We start from the raw sequence: 18,330 nt of genomic DNA on the forward strand, positions 1-18,330 counted from the left end.
GTGTCAATGGGAGCAAGAACAGGAGTGTCAATGGGAGCAAGAACAGGAGTGTCAATGGGAGCAAGAACAGGCGTGGCAATGGGAGCAGGAACAGGAGTAGCAATGGGAGCAAGAACAGGAGTGTCAATGGGAGCAAGAACAGGAGTGTCAATGGGAGCAAGAACAGGAGTGGCAATGGGAGCAGGAACAAGAGTGTCAATGGGAGCAGGAGAGTCAATGGAAGCAAGAACAGGAGTGTCAATGGGAGCAGGAGAGTCAATGGAAGCAAGAACAGGAGTGTCAATGGGAGCAGGAGAGTCAATGGAAGCAAGAACTGGAGTGTCAATGGGAGCGGGAGAGTCAATGGAAGCAAGAACTGGAGTGTCAATGGGAGCGGGAGAGTCAATGGAAGCAAGAACAGGAGTGTCAATGGTAGCTAGCGGGAAACATGAGCGTCCATAGGCCCAGATCTGCTTTTTTTGGTTGGTGAAGTTTGGCTTATTATGTGAGAAGTATCAGACAGGAGCTGCAACTTTCTCGACCCTCCGACTACATACTAAGCTCTATGACAAAACAAGGGCCGATTTACCTGGACCTAGCATGCAGTCAAGTAGTTGCAGAATGGCAGCTCCTGAGGCTTGTCACACAGGTATTTGTGACAAGTCTCCTTCAGGACACTGAGGAATTTAGGGCGCCCCCTTGTGGCTGCAAGCAGCATGTGTGTGTTGCAGTATCAGCTTGGGTAATGACATTTTTTACCAAGTTTAAACTCCTTTAAAGTGTATCATGAACCTGATACCCCCTCCCCCCACACTGCAAGGGGTTACATGGCCATTAAGTCCAGGGGGTTGTAGAATAGGCTGTCATAGTTGCCTTTCTCCTTGCTCTGGCTCCCTCCAGTGGTGAGACTGGTTCTCTGCAGCCTCCTGGACCCTAAGCTTCTTTTGGCCCCGGTCTCACGGTCACCCCCACTAAGTACAATAGAAAGCCCCTTGCATTGTACAGCAAGGGACCGCCCACAGACTGGGGCTCCTGAAAAAATAGGAGAGGGCTGGAGCGGGGGGGGAGTCAGGTAGGAGGTAATGCAGGCTCTTCCTGTACCCCCTTGACTTAACCAGCAACCCTTGCGGTATCGGGGTCCCCTCAAGGTTTTTTTTGTGGGAGGGGATTTGGGCTTTAAGCATTTTTTTTGTAAAAGAGATCCTGCCAGCAGCAGCACGTCCTGTCCCTGCCTCGCAGTGTGAGCACCTTCAGAAGGTTGGTGAGCCGCAGGAGCCATGCGTAGACCCGACAGCGCACACAGCTTGGCTGACAATGCTGCTGCAGTTGCATGGCCGTGGCTTAGTGTGGTCAGCCTGCAACAGGAAGTGGCCATCACTGGAAGGATCTTTGCAGTAGATCGGGGATATGCAATTAGTGGACCTCCAGCTGTTGCAGAACTACGATTCCCATGAGGCATAGCAAGACTCTGACAGCCACAAGCATAACACCCAGAGGCCGAGGCATGATGGGACTTGTAGTTTTGCAACAGCTGGAGGTCCGCTAACTGCAAATACCTGCAGTAAGTAGATCATCAAAAAATGATTTGGATGAGAAAACTGTATATATAGTAAGTTCATGATGCCAAACCATTGAGAAGGTTACAATTTTGAAAAGAGTAAGGGTTTGGGATTTTAGAGGTGCAAAATTACAACAACATAATATATGAAAAAAATATTTAAAAGTTTAAAATGAGCCAATAGGAAAAAACCCATCCGATCATACAATACAGTTTCAAGACATGTGCAAGCTGAAAAAATTCTCTCTACGTGTTTCACCACGATTAGTAGCTTCCTCAGGAGAATTAAATGTATCGGGCACTATCTACTGGAAATAGAAAAAGAACAATACATAAAAGATTTACAAGACCATGTAAAAAATACAAAAATGATGAAAGAAATACAAATTTTGGGCCAGATTCTCGTAGAATCTGCGGCGGCGTAGCGTAAGCCAATTACACCACGCCGCCGCAACTTACTGGAGCAAGTGCCGTATTCTCCAAGCACTTGCTCCGTAATTTGCGGCGGCGTAGTGTAATTGGCCCGGCGTATGGCCGCGTAATTCAAAGGGGGCGGCTTGTATTCAAATTAAGCGCGCCCCCGCGCCGATTGAACTGCGCATGCGCCGGGCTGAAAAATATCCCAGTGCGCATGCTCCAGCTCACGACGGAAAACGTCAATGACGCCGACGTGAGCGTCATTGACGTAAAGTCGTATTCAAGAACGACTTAGGAAAACGACGTAACCGACGGAAAAAGACGACGCGGACCCGACGCCATACTTAACATGGCATACGGCAGACTGGCGTAAGGTTACCCCTCATATAGCAGGGGTAACCTTACGCTTACGCAAACGACGTAAACGACGAGTACGCGACGCAAATTCGTTCGGGAATCGGCGTATCAGGCTCATTTGCATAGTCAAATGAGACCTGAACGTAAACGCCACCTAGCGGTCAGCGTTGTATTGCATTTAGGATCCGACGGTGTAAGTGACTTACACCAGTCGGATCCTAGCCTAATTCCGGCGTATCTTGTTTTGCGAATACAAAACAATGATGCGCTGGCGGGAATTTTGAATTACGCCGATGTATCTGTAGATACTCCGGCGTAACTCTTTTGAGAATCTGGCCCTTTATCTTTTAATCTCGAGTTGGCCGAGACCAAAATGTCTCAGCCAACTCGGAAATGAAAACAAAAAAATGATGAAAGAAATACAAATTTGATGTTTTAACCCCGAGTTGGCTGAGAACAATTTGGGATTAAGGCCGGGTTCACACTATACTACACGACAGCAGTACGACTTTCATCCTACTTTGCTCTGCGACATCAGTCCTACATTGGTCCTACATCCATCCGACTTTCATGGACAGGATACTACTTTGAACCGACTTTGTGATAGTCTGACTTGTTCTTTGACCAATCAAAACAATTCCAGAGTGAGATAAATTCCTTTTACTGCTGCTGTAATCACATGTCGGATGTCTGGTAAGGACAAGGATCCTACTTTGGTCCGACTTCAATGATATTCAATGGGTTGAAGTAGGATCAATGTCGGACCAAAGTAGTACAGGGAGCATTTTCAAAGTCGGACCGACTTGTGTCGGACCAGGTAAGACGCTCCCATAGGGAAACATTGATTTTTACACGTCATGCCACATGAGGCTCCCAATGTCGGACAAGTGTGAACCCGGCTTCAAACATCAAATTTGTATTTCTTTCATAATTTTTCTATTTTTTGCATCGTCTTGTAATCTTATGTATTGTTCTTTTTCCATCTATCTATTTATCTTTTTCTACTGCCCGATAATTTAAAATTTCCTGAGGAAGCTAGCTACTAATCGTGGAGAAACATGTCGAGAGAATTTTTCAGCTTGCACATTCTTGAAACTGTATTGTATCATCGGATGGATTTTTCTTATTCTGTCATTTTTACTTTTATAAATAATTTTTTTTTTTTATATATTATGTTGTTATAATTTTGCACCTCTACAGTGGGGTGAGCGACAGTTTTATGCTTAAATGTTCATCACTGACTGGATGAGTTTTTCTTAGGCCCCGTACACACGACCGAGTTTCTCGGCAGAATTCAGCCAGAAACTCGGTCGGAGCTGGATTCTGCCGAGAAACTCGGTCGTGTGTACACTTTTCAGCGAGGAACCCGTCGGGCCGAAAAGAGAACATGTTCTCTATTTCCTCGTTGTTCAATGAGGAAAGTCGGCCCGCCGAGCTCCTCGGCGGCTTCCACACTGAACTTGCCGAGGAACTCGATGTGTTTGGCACGTCGAGTTCCTCGGTCGTGTGTACGGGGCCTTACGCTGGCATCCTACTATCCTGAGTGCCACACCTCAGCCTAGAGCGCCACCATCAAGCACTAGTGGCCCCATTGTTGCCATATGTGTTTGAAGCTGGTTTGTGAGCTAGAAAATGTTGGGACCCTCACGTGTGTAGGCTGATGTGTTAATAGGTGTGTATGGAAATCTGAAATTGACTTGCTGATGGACAAGTCAACTCCAGGGTCACCTCATGGCGAGAGTGAGTTTAGCGCACTCTACAGTGTGTAATAGGCATAAAAAGAAAACGTCCCTCTTAATTTTGCATGCACCACAAGTTAAACCTTGTAGTGTGTATTGGATCTGCAATGTCATAGAGGCGACCCATCTCAATGTGTCTCATCTGTGGCTGCAGAGCCCACTGGCCCTTTGGGAAATGCGACCCCCAACCGTCATACTATATGAAGGCTTCTCCTCGTATAGAGATCGGCCTGGCTACAGCTAAATTGGGACTCTGGTGAAGCTTCTATGGGATATGGATTTAGCAGCAACATTTTATAAAAACCAAAAAGAAAATGGAAAATGTGCATGTGGCGGGGGTCTCTGACCCACCAGAACATAATGCAAAGTAGACCAGTATATACATCACCAGATATATATACACCGACATACACCTGACACTTCAATAGGTTTACTACTTCTATGAAAGCACACAAGCCCGTTCTGTTGGTTTCTTAAACTGTACAGTCCAAATAAAAAAAAAAAAAAAGGATTAAACTCAGAATCAATGCATCATATAGAAACTACTCCTCATCAATCTCAGCTACAAACTGTGAATGATGTTCCGGGGACTTGCTATGTGTTTTGCTTAAGTGCAGCTTGACTGCGTGTTTGCTGGCAAATGTCCGACAACACAATTTACATTTAAACTTGGAGTCCGTATCGTCGTCCCCAGCTGCGGGTTGAGGGGACCGCTGAACAGCTACTCGCGAGATTTCCTTTTCGACCTTGGTTTGCTGTTCAACAGTCAGTCTGTTCATGTCTTTCATCTGGAACCCAAGGTGGGTCTCTAAGTGGCCTATGTAGCTGGAGGGGGTTCGAAACTGAGATGCACAGTCACTGCAGTAAAACACGGGGTGTCCTTTATCCATGTTTTTCAAAAACTTTGTCCCGCCAGTCTTCCGAAGCTGGTACTTGACATTGGCCAACCAGTGGCTGATCGTTGTCATGGATAGTCCGGTAAACTTTGAAATCTGCATTCGTTCTTGAGGTCCAAGGTCCGCTAACAGATATTTTCCCTCTGAAGTCTGGAAGAGACTGGAGGCGAACTGGGCTTGTAAAATGAGGAGATGCTGAGGATTCCAGTTAGATTGTCTTCCCTTTCTTTTATGCAGTGATGTGACCTCGGTGGGGACTAGGTCAATGTGCCTGGAGTCCATGTCTAGTTTCATGTGGCCCATTCTTCCAGAAGATACATGCTTCGGGGTTGTAGCCTTTGGAAGAATTTTGACCATATCGGCTATGTCTGACAGAGCATGCTTCTGAGGTGGAGACCTGCAAGACTTGGCTTTAGCAGACTCAACCTTTTTATTCTTAGATTTGGTGAGGTCAATGGGCTGGTCAATGGTTTCAAATAAAAATTTAGCTGTAGGCCGCGGTGGAGTGAGACATACAGCTGGTTTGTCCACCCGGTTCACAGGGGGCTTCTGAAACACGGTGACTAGACTTGTGGAATTTGAACTACCTGGAGACCTCAGTGATTCAGAGGCTTTTCCTAGGTGATTGTTTAGAACAGACTGCAAAGCACTGAGAGGGTTTACGCATGGGAGATCGGGGGAACAATTTGCTGAACTCCTCAGTGCCGAACAGTCTTCACTTCCTGGTGAAGACTCCATTGGCTCCAGGAACCTTGCCTTCTCCTTTTCACAATTTAGTTTAATCTTTTCCTCTGGTCTTGGTGAGCTGTTTGGCTCTTTTCTCATCTCAAGCAAGTCTAAGGTTTTGGGTGACTCTTCATTTTCATCAGTTGACATTCCATCCATCTTAATTTCTTCTTCGAACTCTTTTTCAAATTCTGCATCCTCAGATTCCTCTTTAACTTGTGTAGATTGGGGTTCGGGAGTGCTTGGGGGAAGAGGCACAGATTTGCCTTTAGGAGCAATCGGCCTAAACTTATTCGAGAAGGAGTTCCTCATCTGCATTACATGAGAATTAAGAGACATAGAAGGTTTCATGACATCGGAGATTTGGTATGCGGCATGGATGCTGGGATATGCACTCCAGCTTGGAGTTCCATTTTGGGCTTTGTTAATCGCTGAGGTTACTGTGTTTTCTAAAGATTTCAGAATGTCACCTCCTTCCTTAGAAGCATCTTCCAAATCTTCTTCTCTTAAATATTGGTATTTCAATGTTGGATCTAAAGGCTTTTCTAGAGCTTCCCTTTGCTCCTCGCTCAAGTCTGCTTTTTCATCTTTGTTACCTTCTTCTGAATTGTCGTCTTTACATTCTTTGCTGGTCATCATTTCCGATGTTGATCCCCCAGATGGAGAGCTTGCGGATGGCTTGGACTGGCTGTCGCTCGATGGGGAATCCGAGAGGGACTGCATCTTTTCTACAGCCAGTGGGTCCAAAACCAGCTGCTTGCCCTTTTTTGAGGCTGAATTAGTAACTTTCAAGAAATGTCCAGTGACCATCATGTGTGTGGTGAGCTGCTGCAAAGTGTCGTGAGAACTACCACATTCCATGCACTTTAGAATTTGAGACTTGCAGGCTTCAAACTGCCAAGTGTAGCTGGCACCATTTTGATATCCATAGCGGTTGTTGGAGGGCAGTTGGGCGTTTGAATTTTTGTGTGTGCTGCAGTGTTCCACAATGGAACCTGTGGTGGAATCCGGTGAGCACGGTCGGGTCACTTCGAAAACTCTTTTTTTCGTAGAAGGGACCATTTTAGAGAGGCTTGGAATGGGTTCCTTCAAAGGCACTTTTTGGTAATGTTTCGTTTTTATCATGTGGACACTAAGATCTTGAAGTGAGTCAAACGAGTCTCCACAAAACATGCATTTTAAAACTTTCTGTGCATCCTCTTTGTCCATGTCATGAAACGCCCGTTTTCTAGGCTTTGAGTAACTGGTTGGTCTGTGCTTGTCTTTCTTGCGGTTGTCGTCTTGATAATGGCCCGTGTCGTTCATGTGAACGGTAAGTTCCACCAAGGTATCGTACGCGCCACTGCACTGTTTACAGCGAAACCTGCTTGCTCCTGTGAAAACGGTGTTGTACATTTTGGAGTTTTGCCGGTACAGCTGGACAGAGCTGAAAAGATTCGGCTTGGAAATGGATTTCGCAGGTAGGTTTTGCTGTAAACTTTTCGAGAGGGCATCCTGATGCCAGTCAAAATCTCCTTTACTGGTTCCGTTACGGCTCTCGCACACTTTTCTGTCAGTGCGAGGCATCTTAAGACTCAGTCCTAAGTTTGTCCAGTAGGAGTCGGACAATATGTTGGCATAGGACATCTTCATTTTATCGATGCAGTCCTGGGGTTCCCCTTGCAGCCTGGGTTGTTGGTTTGTAGTTTGGTCCTGAGCATCTTTAGGAGATGATAAGCTTTTCATGTCCGCCACCTGGTCGCTGGCATCACTTAGTAAGGACTCGTTTTCCCCATCTTGGTTGCACGTGTGGCTTGCTGGGGAGCCCTGGAAGCTTAAGCTTCTCTTTGGGTCCCCAGCTACCTCTTGTTCCTCATCGGTGGGAGAGTATGTGCTGTCCTGGGGAGGGGCAGTGGAGGTGCTGTCATCATCTTCCTCCTCTTCATCTTTTATGCTCTCTTCTTTCAAGTCCTCTTCGTCTTGGAAGTAACCTGAAGATGAAAAAACACACAAAGTTAATACACACTCTCATACTGACATCACAAAATACTTCTAAAAGGTCCATCAACACCCCCACCTAACTAACCCTTCAGGGCATGGATGCTTAACCTGCGGCCCTCCAGCTGTTGCAGAACTACAAGTCCCATGAGGCATTGCAAGACTGACAGTTACAAGCTTGACTCCCAAAGGCAGAGGGATGACGGAACCTGTAGTTTCGCAACAGCTGGAGGGCCACAGGTTGAGCACCCATGCTTTAGGGGATGAGGAATAAGCTGGAATACCCTACCTACTCTTTAGTCCAACAAACTCTCTCCATCTGTGAGACCGCCCCCCCCCCCCAAAGTCTCTCCTTTAAGGCTGTGCTTGCATGATGATGTCATCAAGTACACTGCAGGGTCAATAGCTCTGCATTGTACATGAGGACAGCAAGGGGCCGTCTACAATCCTGAGTGTAGGATCCAGCAGAAAACCTCCTTTGCTCTCAGCCTCAGTTGATAGTTAGCAGTGTTCCCATCTTATTATTACTACTAGGTAAGTACAGATGGGTGGGGCCAGACTCCTGGTACCCAGAGAGCAGAGAATGCACACGGAAACCAGGGATTGTAGTAAGGTGTATTGGTAGAAAAGTTCTGACAAGGTGGTAACAGAGACAATGCAACACGGCCAAACTGGCACCGCATAACCCACATAGAATCTGCAAAGGACTCCTGAAAACAACTTATAATGCCCGTCGGCATCTGACAGATGTGGCTGGAAGGCGGTCTGGGAACACGGCACTTGGATGCGGAAGGGCTCTTAGCTGGCGGTCTACAGGCGAGTGGTCCCTACTCTGTCCCTCCTTCAACGGAATCTTTCCCTGCACTAGACAGCTGAAGGGCCACCAGTTTGAGACCGCGGTTTTAGAAGGATAACTCAACACACAAGTAGCGTAGCCTGCAAGGCACCCACAATGCACCTGGCTGACATGTATATTCAGCATCTAGCGCCCACCAATCATTTTTCGGACACCGGTCACACAAACCACTTGTGATTGTACGGTTGCCTAACGCGGCCAGACTCCAATTTTTGCGGCGAAGATAGACCGGGAAAAGTATAATTTCAGGTACGCGGGGAGGATTTATTTCCCCCAACATGTTCTTTGCTCCGGATTCCCAGGCAGCTGCGTTTTTTTTTTTTTTTTTTAAGGTTTCGGGCCGGTGCCGGGGAACAATGCACTTCGCAAGCCTTTGAAGTTGCGCGGTACATTTGTCTGAGAGATCCAGCGGAGGTCGGCTCACATCAGACAAATGTTTAGTGTTATCACAGAAAGCCACAAAAGCTGGAATTTCATCAATATTTCACAACAGCCTTGGGGAAATTGTAGATTGCACTGCTGCAGGGCAGCTAATGGAATCGCACACAAGGGTTTTGTACATTTCAAATCAGCAGCCAGCCAGAGAAAAAATACCTTTCAATTTGTAACAGCAAACAAAAGTGAAAATCGTACGAGGGTGGGGGGTTGACTGTTAAATGCCGCTAACATTTTGCATGTCGCTGGGAAAGGAAAGGCGGTGTTGCTGCTTCCGTAGATGGATGCTGGTTTTGGAACATGAAATTTCATCTGTAACAGGTCAGACGTACAAGAGAACGGGGCGAACGTACAAGAGAACGAGGCGGACGTACAAGAGAACGGGGCGAACGTACAAGAGAATGGGGCGGACGTACAATAGAACGAAGCGGACGTACAAGAGAACGAGGCGGACGTACAAGAGAACTGGGAGGACGTACAAGAGAACGAGGCGGACGTACAAGAGAACTGGGAGGACGTACAAGAGAACGGGGCGGACGTACAAGAGAACTGGGAGGACGTACAAGAGAACTGGGAGGACGTACAAGAGAACGGGGCAGACGTACAAGAGAACTGGGAGGACGTACAAGAGAACGGGGTCGGACGTACAAGAGAACTGGGAGGACGTACAAGAGAACGGGGCGGACGTACAAGAGGACGGGGTGGACGTACAAGAGAACTGGGAGGACGTACAAGAGAACGGGTCGGATGTACAATAGAACGAAGCGGCCGTGCAAGAGAACGAGGCGGACGTACAATAGAATGAGGCGGACGTACAATAGAACGAGGCGGACGTACAATAGAACGAGGCGGACGTACAATAGAACGAGGCGGACGTACAAGAGAACAGGCCGGACGTACAAGAGAATGATGGGTCACTATTCCTCCCACTGACAACAATGATGGGTCACTATTCCTCACACTGACACCAATAATGGGACATTCTTACAAATGCCAGGACATTTTCTACTCTCACTGGCCACAATCCAGCCCCCCTAAAGTCCAGTAAACTGGCCCTTTGGTGGAAAGTTTGGAGATCCCTGCTCTAGAGGAACCCCGGTTGAGAAACTCTGGGCTACATACTTCGTCTCCAGTCAGTACCTCAGTAAATTGATAAGAAGAAGAGGATAAGGATGACAGATCTGGAGCCTGCACCTTTAAAAGCAAATTAGCTTGGCAGAGCACAAATTTCTATCCTGACAAGTCACTGCAAAACCAACACAGAACTGAGAGAGGACAGCCGGAGAGTTCTTGGAACGCAGAGATGGACCATAATGGTAGCTTAGCGGTTGAGTTGAGTTGAGGGGCACCTTGATATAGCGCGGTCATTTAACCTGTAGGATCCCGACACGCTTGGCGGGACCTTACAACCTTGAACTGCTGGCGGGGTCGTATTGCAGGAGATACTGCATTTAAAGGAGAACTCTATGCATAGTATTACTCGCATGTACGCCAATAATGACCCATAAATAAATGAATTTATACACTGCTACAATGAATGCAATATATGTCCATCCCAATTAAATATTCCCTCTGATAAAATCAGTGAACGCACCGCTACAAAGTCAATATGTCAGCTTATCCAATCAATGCACATTAAGATATCTCCTTCACAAATACACTGCGATCGAATGTATATACTGCCCAATTGATGTACACATTGTAGCCATCAAGTGTTGCTGCCCTAATCAATGGATAATCACATACACTGGCCCTTTATCAATACACATCATCCCAGGAGACCTCTATATTATGAGCACCTCATACATGGGGGTGAGGTAGTGCTGGGAGTAGCGTGGTTTGGTCAGCAGGTGGGACTGCTGTAACATTTTGCTATGACTTTTATTTGGCTCGCTCTTACGTTGTACAGCCCCGGGGACGCTGGCGATACGCGATCAGTAAAATTGAATACACTTCTGATGACTGCGGCGTGTCAGAAGAGCTGACGAGTTTATGTAATTTAATGACAGATCCATCAAGTCCGGATGAACGTATGGCAGGGCAGAGCCGTTTCACAATTTTATTAGCTCTAAATCCCCGCCATGAAAGGTAATATGTTTTAATTGACCTATAAAAAAGCTGCGATTCAGCGGCTGTCCTCCAGGAAGACTGATGTGATTAATGCTCCGTCAGGAGAGAGTGATGGCCGACTTGGGGCGCTGACATTCCATGTCAGGAACAGAACGAAGCTGGGACGCACGGCCGGCTGTGTTCTCCTGTCCAGTGCTAAAATAATGTACCTCGTCTCTGTACTGCTCAGGGGGTCCTCACCTACCCTGTGGGTTGTCAGCTGATTATTCATATTGGAGTAGTGAAACTATCGTCCCAAAGAAGTCTGTGCACACTGGTGTTTTATAATGCCCAGCCCTATAGGTCATGCTTAGCACTATAGGTCACACCCAGCACCCAAGGTTACATTCAGCCCCTGAAGTCATGCCCAACTTCGGAGGTCATGTCTGGCGCCCATGGTCTCACTCAATCTTTGAGGTCACATGCAACTTCTGATATCATTTCAAGGACTCACCCAGACTCTGAAGTCACACCCAGATTTTGAGGTCGCGTCAGGTCTCAACCAACCCCTGAAGTCACACCCAGCTTTTAAGGTCACCATCGGCCCCCGAGGTTTCACCCGTACCCTGAAGTCACACCCAGCTTTTGAGATCTTGTCCGGCTCTCAAGGTCTCACCCAGATTTTGAGATCATGTCCAGATCCCAAGTTCTACCCCAGCCCCTGAAGTCACACCCAGCTTTTAAGGTCACGATAGGCCCTCAAGGTCTGAACCAGCCCCTGAAGTCACACCCAGCTTTTGAGATCTTGTCCGGCTCCCAAGGTCTCACCCAACCCCTGAAGTCACACCCAGCTTTGGCTCCCAAATTCTACCCCAGCCTCTGAAGCTACAACCAGCATTTGAGATCGTGTCCAGATCCCAAGGTCTCACCCAGACCCTGAAATCAAACCCAGCTTTTAAGATTATGTCTAGCTCCCAAGTTCTACCCTATCCCCTAAAGTCACACCCAGGTTTGAGATCATGTCCGGCTCCCAAGTTCTACCCTATCCCCTGAAGTCACACCCAGATTTGAGATCATGTCCGGCTCCCAAGTTCTACCCTATCCCCTGAAGTCACACCCAGGTTTGAGATCATGTCCGGCTCCCAAATTTTACCCCAAACCCTGAAGTCACACCCAAATTTTGAGGTCACGATAGGCCCCCAAGGTCTCAACCAGCCTCTGAAATCACACCTAGCTTTTGAGCTCACATCTGCCCCCCCCCCCCCAAGTTCTAACCCAGCCCCTGAAGTTACACCCAAAATCTGAGGTCATGTCTGATCCCAAGAGGTCTTACCAAGTCACATCTAACTTCCGAGGCCACGTCCAGCCCCCAAGGTGTTACCTAGCCCCTGAGAAGTCACTTGAAGTCAAAGACTGTAATATCGTTGGTGATGAGTTTACATACTCCTGAGACAATTTTGAATCATATTTAGCAAACGTTCCCTTTTTTTTCACCCTCTAGTGATCCCCCCCAGATGTCTTTATAAGTACATGTAATACATATAAAATGTTGGGAGAATGAGAAAAAAAACCCAATGCAAGCAAAAATAAGACACCTTATGGAATCTCATCAGCAGTGACACTTCAAGGTGGGGTAAATGTAATGAAATAAGCACTGGTAAGTAAACATTTTGGATTGGGTTTACCTTTTCTTATTTCCCCTTTGACTGGCCAGAAAGGAAAACTACATTTATGCAGAGGCAGTATTGATTGGGGATATGCCATCCAATGAACATCCCCAGCAGAGGTGTGCAGATTAAGAGCCAGCTTAGCCCGCTGGGGCCCCCGCTCTTGGCCATTGCACATCATAGACCACATGACAAAGCCCAGAGAGCATGTGAGTCCTATCTGTACCGGGGGTCACCTTCAGACAGCATGTCTCCCTATTCTATCTGTACCGGGGGTCACCTTCAGACAGCATGTCTCCCTGTTCTATCTGTACCGGGGGTCACCTTCAGACAGCATGTCTCCCTGTTCTATCTGTACCGGGGGTCACCTTCAGACAGCATGTCTTCCTGTTCTATCTGTACTGGGGGTCACCTTCAGACAGCATGTCTCCCTGTTCTATCTGTACCGGGGGTCACCTTCAGACAGCATGTCTTCCTGTTCTATCTGTACTGGGGGTCACCTTCAGACAGCATGTCTCCCTGTTCTATCTGTACAGGGGGTCACCTTCAGACAGCATGTCTCCCTGTTCTATCTGTACAGGGGGTCACCTTCAGACAGCATGTCTCCCTGTTCTATCTGTACTGGGGGTCACCTTCAGACAGCATGTCTCCCTGTTCTATCTGTACAGGGGGTGACCTTCAGACAGCATGTCTCCCTGTTCTATCTGTACAGGGGGTGACCTTCAGACAGCATGTCTCCCTGTTCTATCTGTACTGGGGGTCACCTTCAGACAGCATGTCTCCCTGTTCTATCTGTACTGGGGGTCACCTTCAGACAGCATGTCTCCTTTTTCCACTGTGGGGAAAATAACCATCCCAGGCCTCCCCTCCCCGTAGATGCGACTACTGCAATCCATCTTACTACTACTCTGCAATATGGTACAAATGTAAAAGTCACACCAGCATGACAATACAATCCTGCTCTGTATTGTACATCATACTGGTTGCAGGGGTGAGCATTCATGGACACTGGGCTGAGGTTTGGAAGCAACCTTTAACCTTTAAGTACTTGGTGGCCAATGTGCATTGATCCAAATGGCTCTTGGTATTCATACCGGCATCCACATGGAGATGAAATATCTGAGTAGTGGAGAAAACCTCTAAGTAACATCCCCTGATTCTGGCTATTTCCTCAATGATGTTACTGGACAACATGGCTTCCCCCCAGCCGCCTCCTCCGTGAGGGTGGTCGTGTGGTTCTCTACCGCTGTCGTTCTGTTAGATTAATGGCGCGGCAGAAACCGGCTTCCTGTCCTTGTCTATGATCATTGCAAACAATATTGTAGCAGCAGTGAAGCTCCTGGAGGGAAAGCAGAGATTAATTTAGTTTATGTGTTATGGGAGTGCTGCTTCTCAGTCCCACGCAGGTACAGTGTGCGCTGCCATCGCTGGAACTCCTGACAAATGACGCCGGTGATTAATGAGCGCGGCACGCTCATCACTCTTTTGTTCTGCGATCATGTAGGAAAAGTCTTTCTTCCTCCCCGCAATGAATTGTTAGTTTCTGGCACCAGGTAAAAAATGGCACTCGGGTGCTCGCCGCCATTGTGTGTCTACGGCTGAATTACAGACTGTCAGAGCGCTATTACACCGCGTGTGTGGCCGCGTATCCCGGGGAGGAGGAGAGGCGACCTCTACCATTCAGGATGAATGCGGGGGGCGGGCGGTCATAGAACAGAGATGTAGTGGTGGAGAGCTAATGACAGAGAACGGCGATCATTCCCAGCGAACCACTGTCGTTGCAGATCTTTGATTTTTAAAGTGGAACTCCAGAAACCTTTTTAAGAAGAAGACCTGTCTGGAAGGATGCTGATTAAAGCAGCCATTCCCAACCCACAGACTGCATGCTTGTTCTAAAACAAGAGGCTCATGGGGAAGGTTCAAAGCCACAGCCCAGAATTGCAGGAATACAAAGCACAAGGCACACAAAGGACTTCCGATTATCTAGCAAAGACTGGTGATTCTTCGGGGGATGATACCTGTGGCATCGAAATATTCAATAGGATGTGGTTACCCCAAGATAAGACACTGGGGGTATCAGCAGTACTTAGGAAAAAGATACGGCTGCACACCACCATCGATCCAACAAGGATTTATTGTGCCAACATAGACTGCCACCAGGACACAGAAAATAGGTTGACACGTTTCACACTTAACTTGTGGTTTTGAAGAAGCACGAGTTAAGTGTGAAATGCGTCACCTCTCAGCACCAAGCCCATCTAATCCATTTGGATCACCATCACCTGGAGCAGCGTCTTTTTTCTTTAAATTATCAGCAGTACATGTAGACAAACCTGCGGCATGATGGTATCCACGTGTCCTTTGGGCACAGTTCTTGGATCATCACCAAACATCTGGTTGCCATGTAAAGTTTGGCCAACCTAAAGGGTACTGTCCATCCAAAACCCGAAAATCAAGAGCTGTTATACCTAATTGGACCCATTCTGTTTAATCCAGATATTTTTTTACAGCACTGGTCCACCCCCGGCCAAAATCTCCTTACTGTTGCCAATCTCTCTGTGAATTTGCAGGCTACATGTTCCCAACCCAACCCCTTTAATGAGACACTGTCTCTTAAAATGCAGCTTTAGAATTTACACCTGAAATACTTAGTTGACGTACCTTGGTTGACCCCAACCTTCACGGTCTTGCAGAGCTTGGGGTGCCACTAGAATCTAACACAATCCAACACTGCTGGGTGCATCGGGTACCTGTGTCTCCCTACTGCCTGTTATGCCCCCCCCCCCCCCAACAAAGTTATTGGTGTATCCCTGCAGCTTTAAAGGGAAGAGTCACATAGAAGCTGGGAAGGAGAGTGGAATATGTATTCATCACAAACCATATTCCCATTGCCCACCATATTGTAATTATCCTTATTGCAGGTGGTGAAATGACCAACCTCTGGCATTGTCAAAACCATCTATAAATATGTTGTCATTACACCAAGAAAATAAACCATTGGACACACCCAGATGTGTGGGATGCTCAAAATTAAATTGGCAGTGTCACAGTCAGGGGTCAGGCTCGGAGACCAGTAGCTATAGCAGTAGAGAGGCTCCCAACAACCACCCTGGCGGATGACACCCAAGATGCAGGGTCTAAGCACTAACCAGTGTTCACCAGAGCTCCTGATGGTGGAGATGGGTTTTGCTGCATGTTAGTACCAGGTCGTGGTCCTCAGGATCACCCCACCGGAAGGTGAGCAAGCCAGAGTCCAGTAGCAAATATAGCAGGTAGGGATCAAGCCGAAGAGTAGCCAAGGAACAAGCCAAAGGTCAGTAACAAGTGTTTGCAGGTTGAAATTAAGCAGAAGCGTAGTCAAAGAACAAGCCAAAGGTCGGTAACGGAGATACGGACTGCAGCAGGTTCCTCAAAAGGAGCAAGATATTGGCTGAAGAGAACTCAATAATCTGGCAAACAGGAAGTGCAAAGGTATGGCTTAAATAGGAAGTTCAAGGGAGAAGCAAGGAATAAAAGGCAAGATTAACGAGTGGAAAACAAAGACACAGGTGGCAGCAGAGGTGACAAGAGCTCAATAATCTGGCAAACAGGAAGTGCAAAGGTACGGTTAAATAGGAAGCTCATGGGAGGAGTAAAGAGTTCAAGGTTCAAGGAATTGTCCAAGGAGCTGTCCAGAATCTCAAGTGGCTTAGCAAGAAGATATACTGCCAGACACAGCAGAGGTTGCAGGTACAGCCCTGTAATAGAGTGGAGATTGGAGTCAAGAGAGGCACCAATGGTGAGTCTTACTAATGTGTGATACCAATAATCCCGTGATCATTGCGTGCCATCTCTTCCACCATGTTGTAGACAGCACAGAAGACTGCAGGTCTCCATGTAAAACACAATCCTGTCCACACTGAGACCCTGCTCAGATGTTCCTTTAAGACCAACTAAGTAGGGACTGAGATGACCCAACAGTTGTCTACATCGTAATACATACAGTCAGGTGCTCCCACCTCTTCTCTTTAGCCTGGCATCTGGAAAGTTGCGTTTCCACATATATGAAAATATAAAACTCTAAAACCAAAATGTGTGCAGTACGAAAAGCACTCAGTACGATAAAGAGTCTTTTTGAGATGAATACCGCCAGCCAGTAAACGAGGAGTGACACCAAGGTCAGCCCACCATGTCGCCTTTGATACAAGGAATATCATTTCTTTAAAAAACCAATACGACCTCATTTACAGAGCGATGTACGCGGGAGGCCGGTCAGCCGTAATACAAGTCTGTGCAGACAGCCGCATTGGTGAGGCCAAAGTGGAATCTCAATGATTATCCCTCACATTTGAAATTCTAATATTGGCCCCGGTGGTTCAACTGCGGGATTCGCAAAGTATCATATCAAGCTCATTAAAGTGTGTACAGCTTCTAGACCGGAGGAAGGTGGATGGGAGGGGAAAGGGGGCCGCAGCGGTGTGACCCTCACTACAACATACTGCGCATTCCATCCATCACTACACCGGAGGGTCGGACGTCCAATACAGACCCCGGGCTGGATGGATGGGAGGGGAAAGGGGGCCGCAGCGGTGTGACCCTCACTACAACATACTGCGCATTCCATCCATCACTACACCGGAGGGTCGGACGTCCAATACAGACCCCGGGCTGGATGGATGGGAGGGGAAAGGGGGCCGCAGCGGTGTGACCCTCACTACAACATACTGCGCATTCCATCACGTCACTACACCGGAGGGTCGGACGTCCAATACAGACCCCGGGCTGGATGGATGGGAGGGGAACGCAGCGGTGTGACCCTCACTACAACATACTGCGCATTCCATCACGTCACTACACCGGAGGGTCGGACGTCCAATACAGACCCCGGGCTGGATGGATGGGAGGGGAAAGGGGGCCGCAGCGGTGTGACCCTCACTACAACATACTGCGCATTCCATCACGTCACTACACCAGAGGGTCAGACGTCCAATACAGACCTTACAGACCCCGGGCTGGATGGATGGGAGGGGAAAGGGGGCCGCAGCGGTGTGACCCTCACTACAACATACTGCGCATTCCATCACGTCACTACACCGGAGGGTCGGACGTCCAATACAGACCTTACAGACCCCAGGCTGGATGGATGGGAGGGGAAAGGGGGCCGCAGCGGTGTGACCCTCACTACAACATACTGCGCATTCCATCACGTCACTACACCGGAGGGTCGGACGTCCAATACAGACCTTACAGACCCCGGGCAAAAACTCAACCGCCGAGGTGCTACAAGTACAAGAGAACAAGATGTTTCTGCAACAAACAGAGGAAGACAGGTCCTCTTTAGAACCCAAATCGACTCAGAGATGTCTTATTTCCTGAAACTACAATCAATGCTAGCTGGTGGAGTGGTGGTGGGGGTAGGGGTGGTGGGGGGGTTGGGGTTACCCAGTTTACTTCTAAATGTTAAAATAATAATGGTTAGGAACCACATTTCTTTAATCTTTTGGTTTTTAAGCATATAAAACTTTATATCTGCCTTTTTTAAATATTTTTATAGATGCTTTATTTTACAAGTAGTCTCTGTCTGGTGCAAAGACTTTTGGCCAAATCCACAAAGATCGTGCCTAACTTAATGTTTTCCATTTAAGTTACACTGCCTTAAAATTTCTACCTAAGTGCCCGATCCACAAAGCACTTA

General features: G+C 47.6%; 1 protein-coding gene across 1 annotated transcript in view; it reads right to left on the reverse strand.

Moving 5' to 3' along the window:
* Positions 1 to 3,828: 3,828 nt before the first annotated feature.
* TSHZ2 (teashirt zinc finger homeobox 2) overlaps positions 3,829 to 18,330 on the reverse strand; it is a 198,304-nt gene continuing 183,802 nt past the window's right edge. Inside the window, exon 2 of the mRNA XM_040331371.1 lies at positions 3,829 to 7,642. Within this exon, the coding sequence (XP_040187305.1) occupies positions 4,593 to 7,642 (3,050 nt within the window). The 3' untranslated portion in view covers positions 3,829 to 4,592. The remainder of the gene's footprint in view (positions 7,643 to 18,330) is intronic.

The sequence above is a fragment of the Rana temporaria genome, chromosome 12 (assembly GCF_905171775.1).
Source record: "Rana temporaria chromosome 12, aRanTem1.1, whole genome shotgun sequence".
NCBI classification, from domain to species: Eukaryota; Metazoa; Chordata; class Amphibia; order Anura; family Ranidae; genus Rana; species Rana temporaria.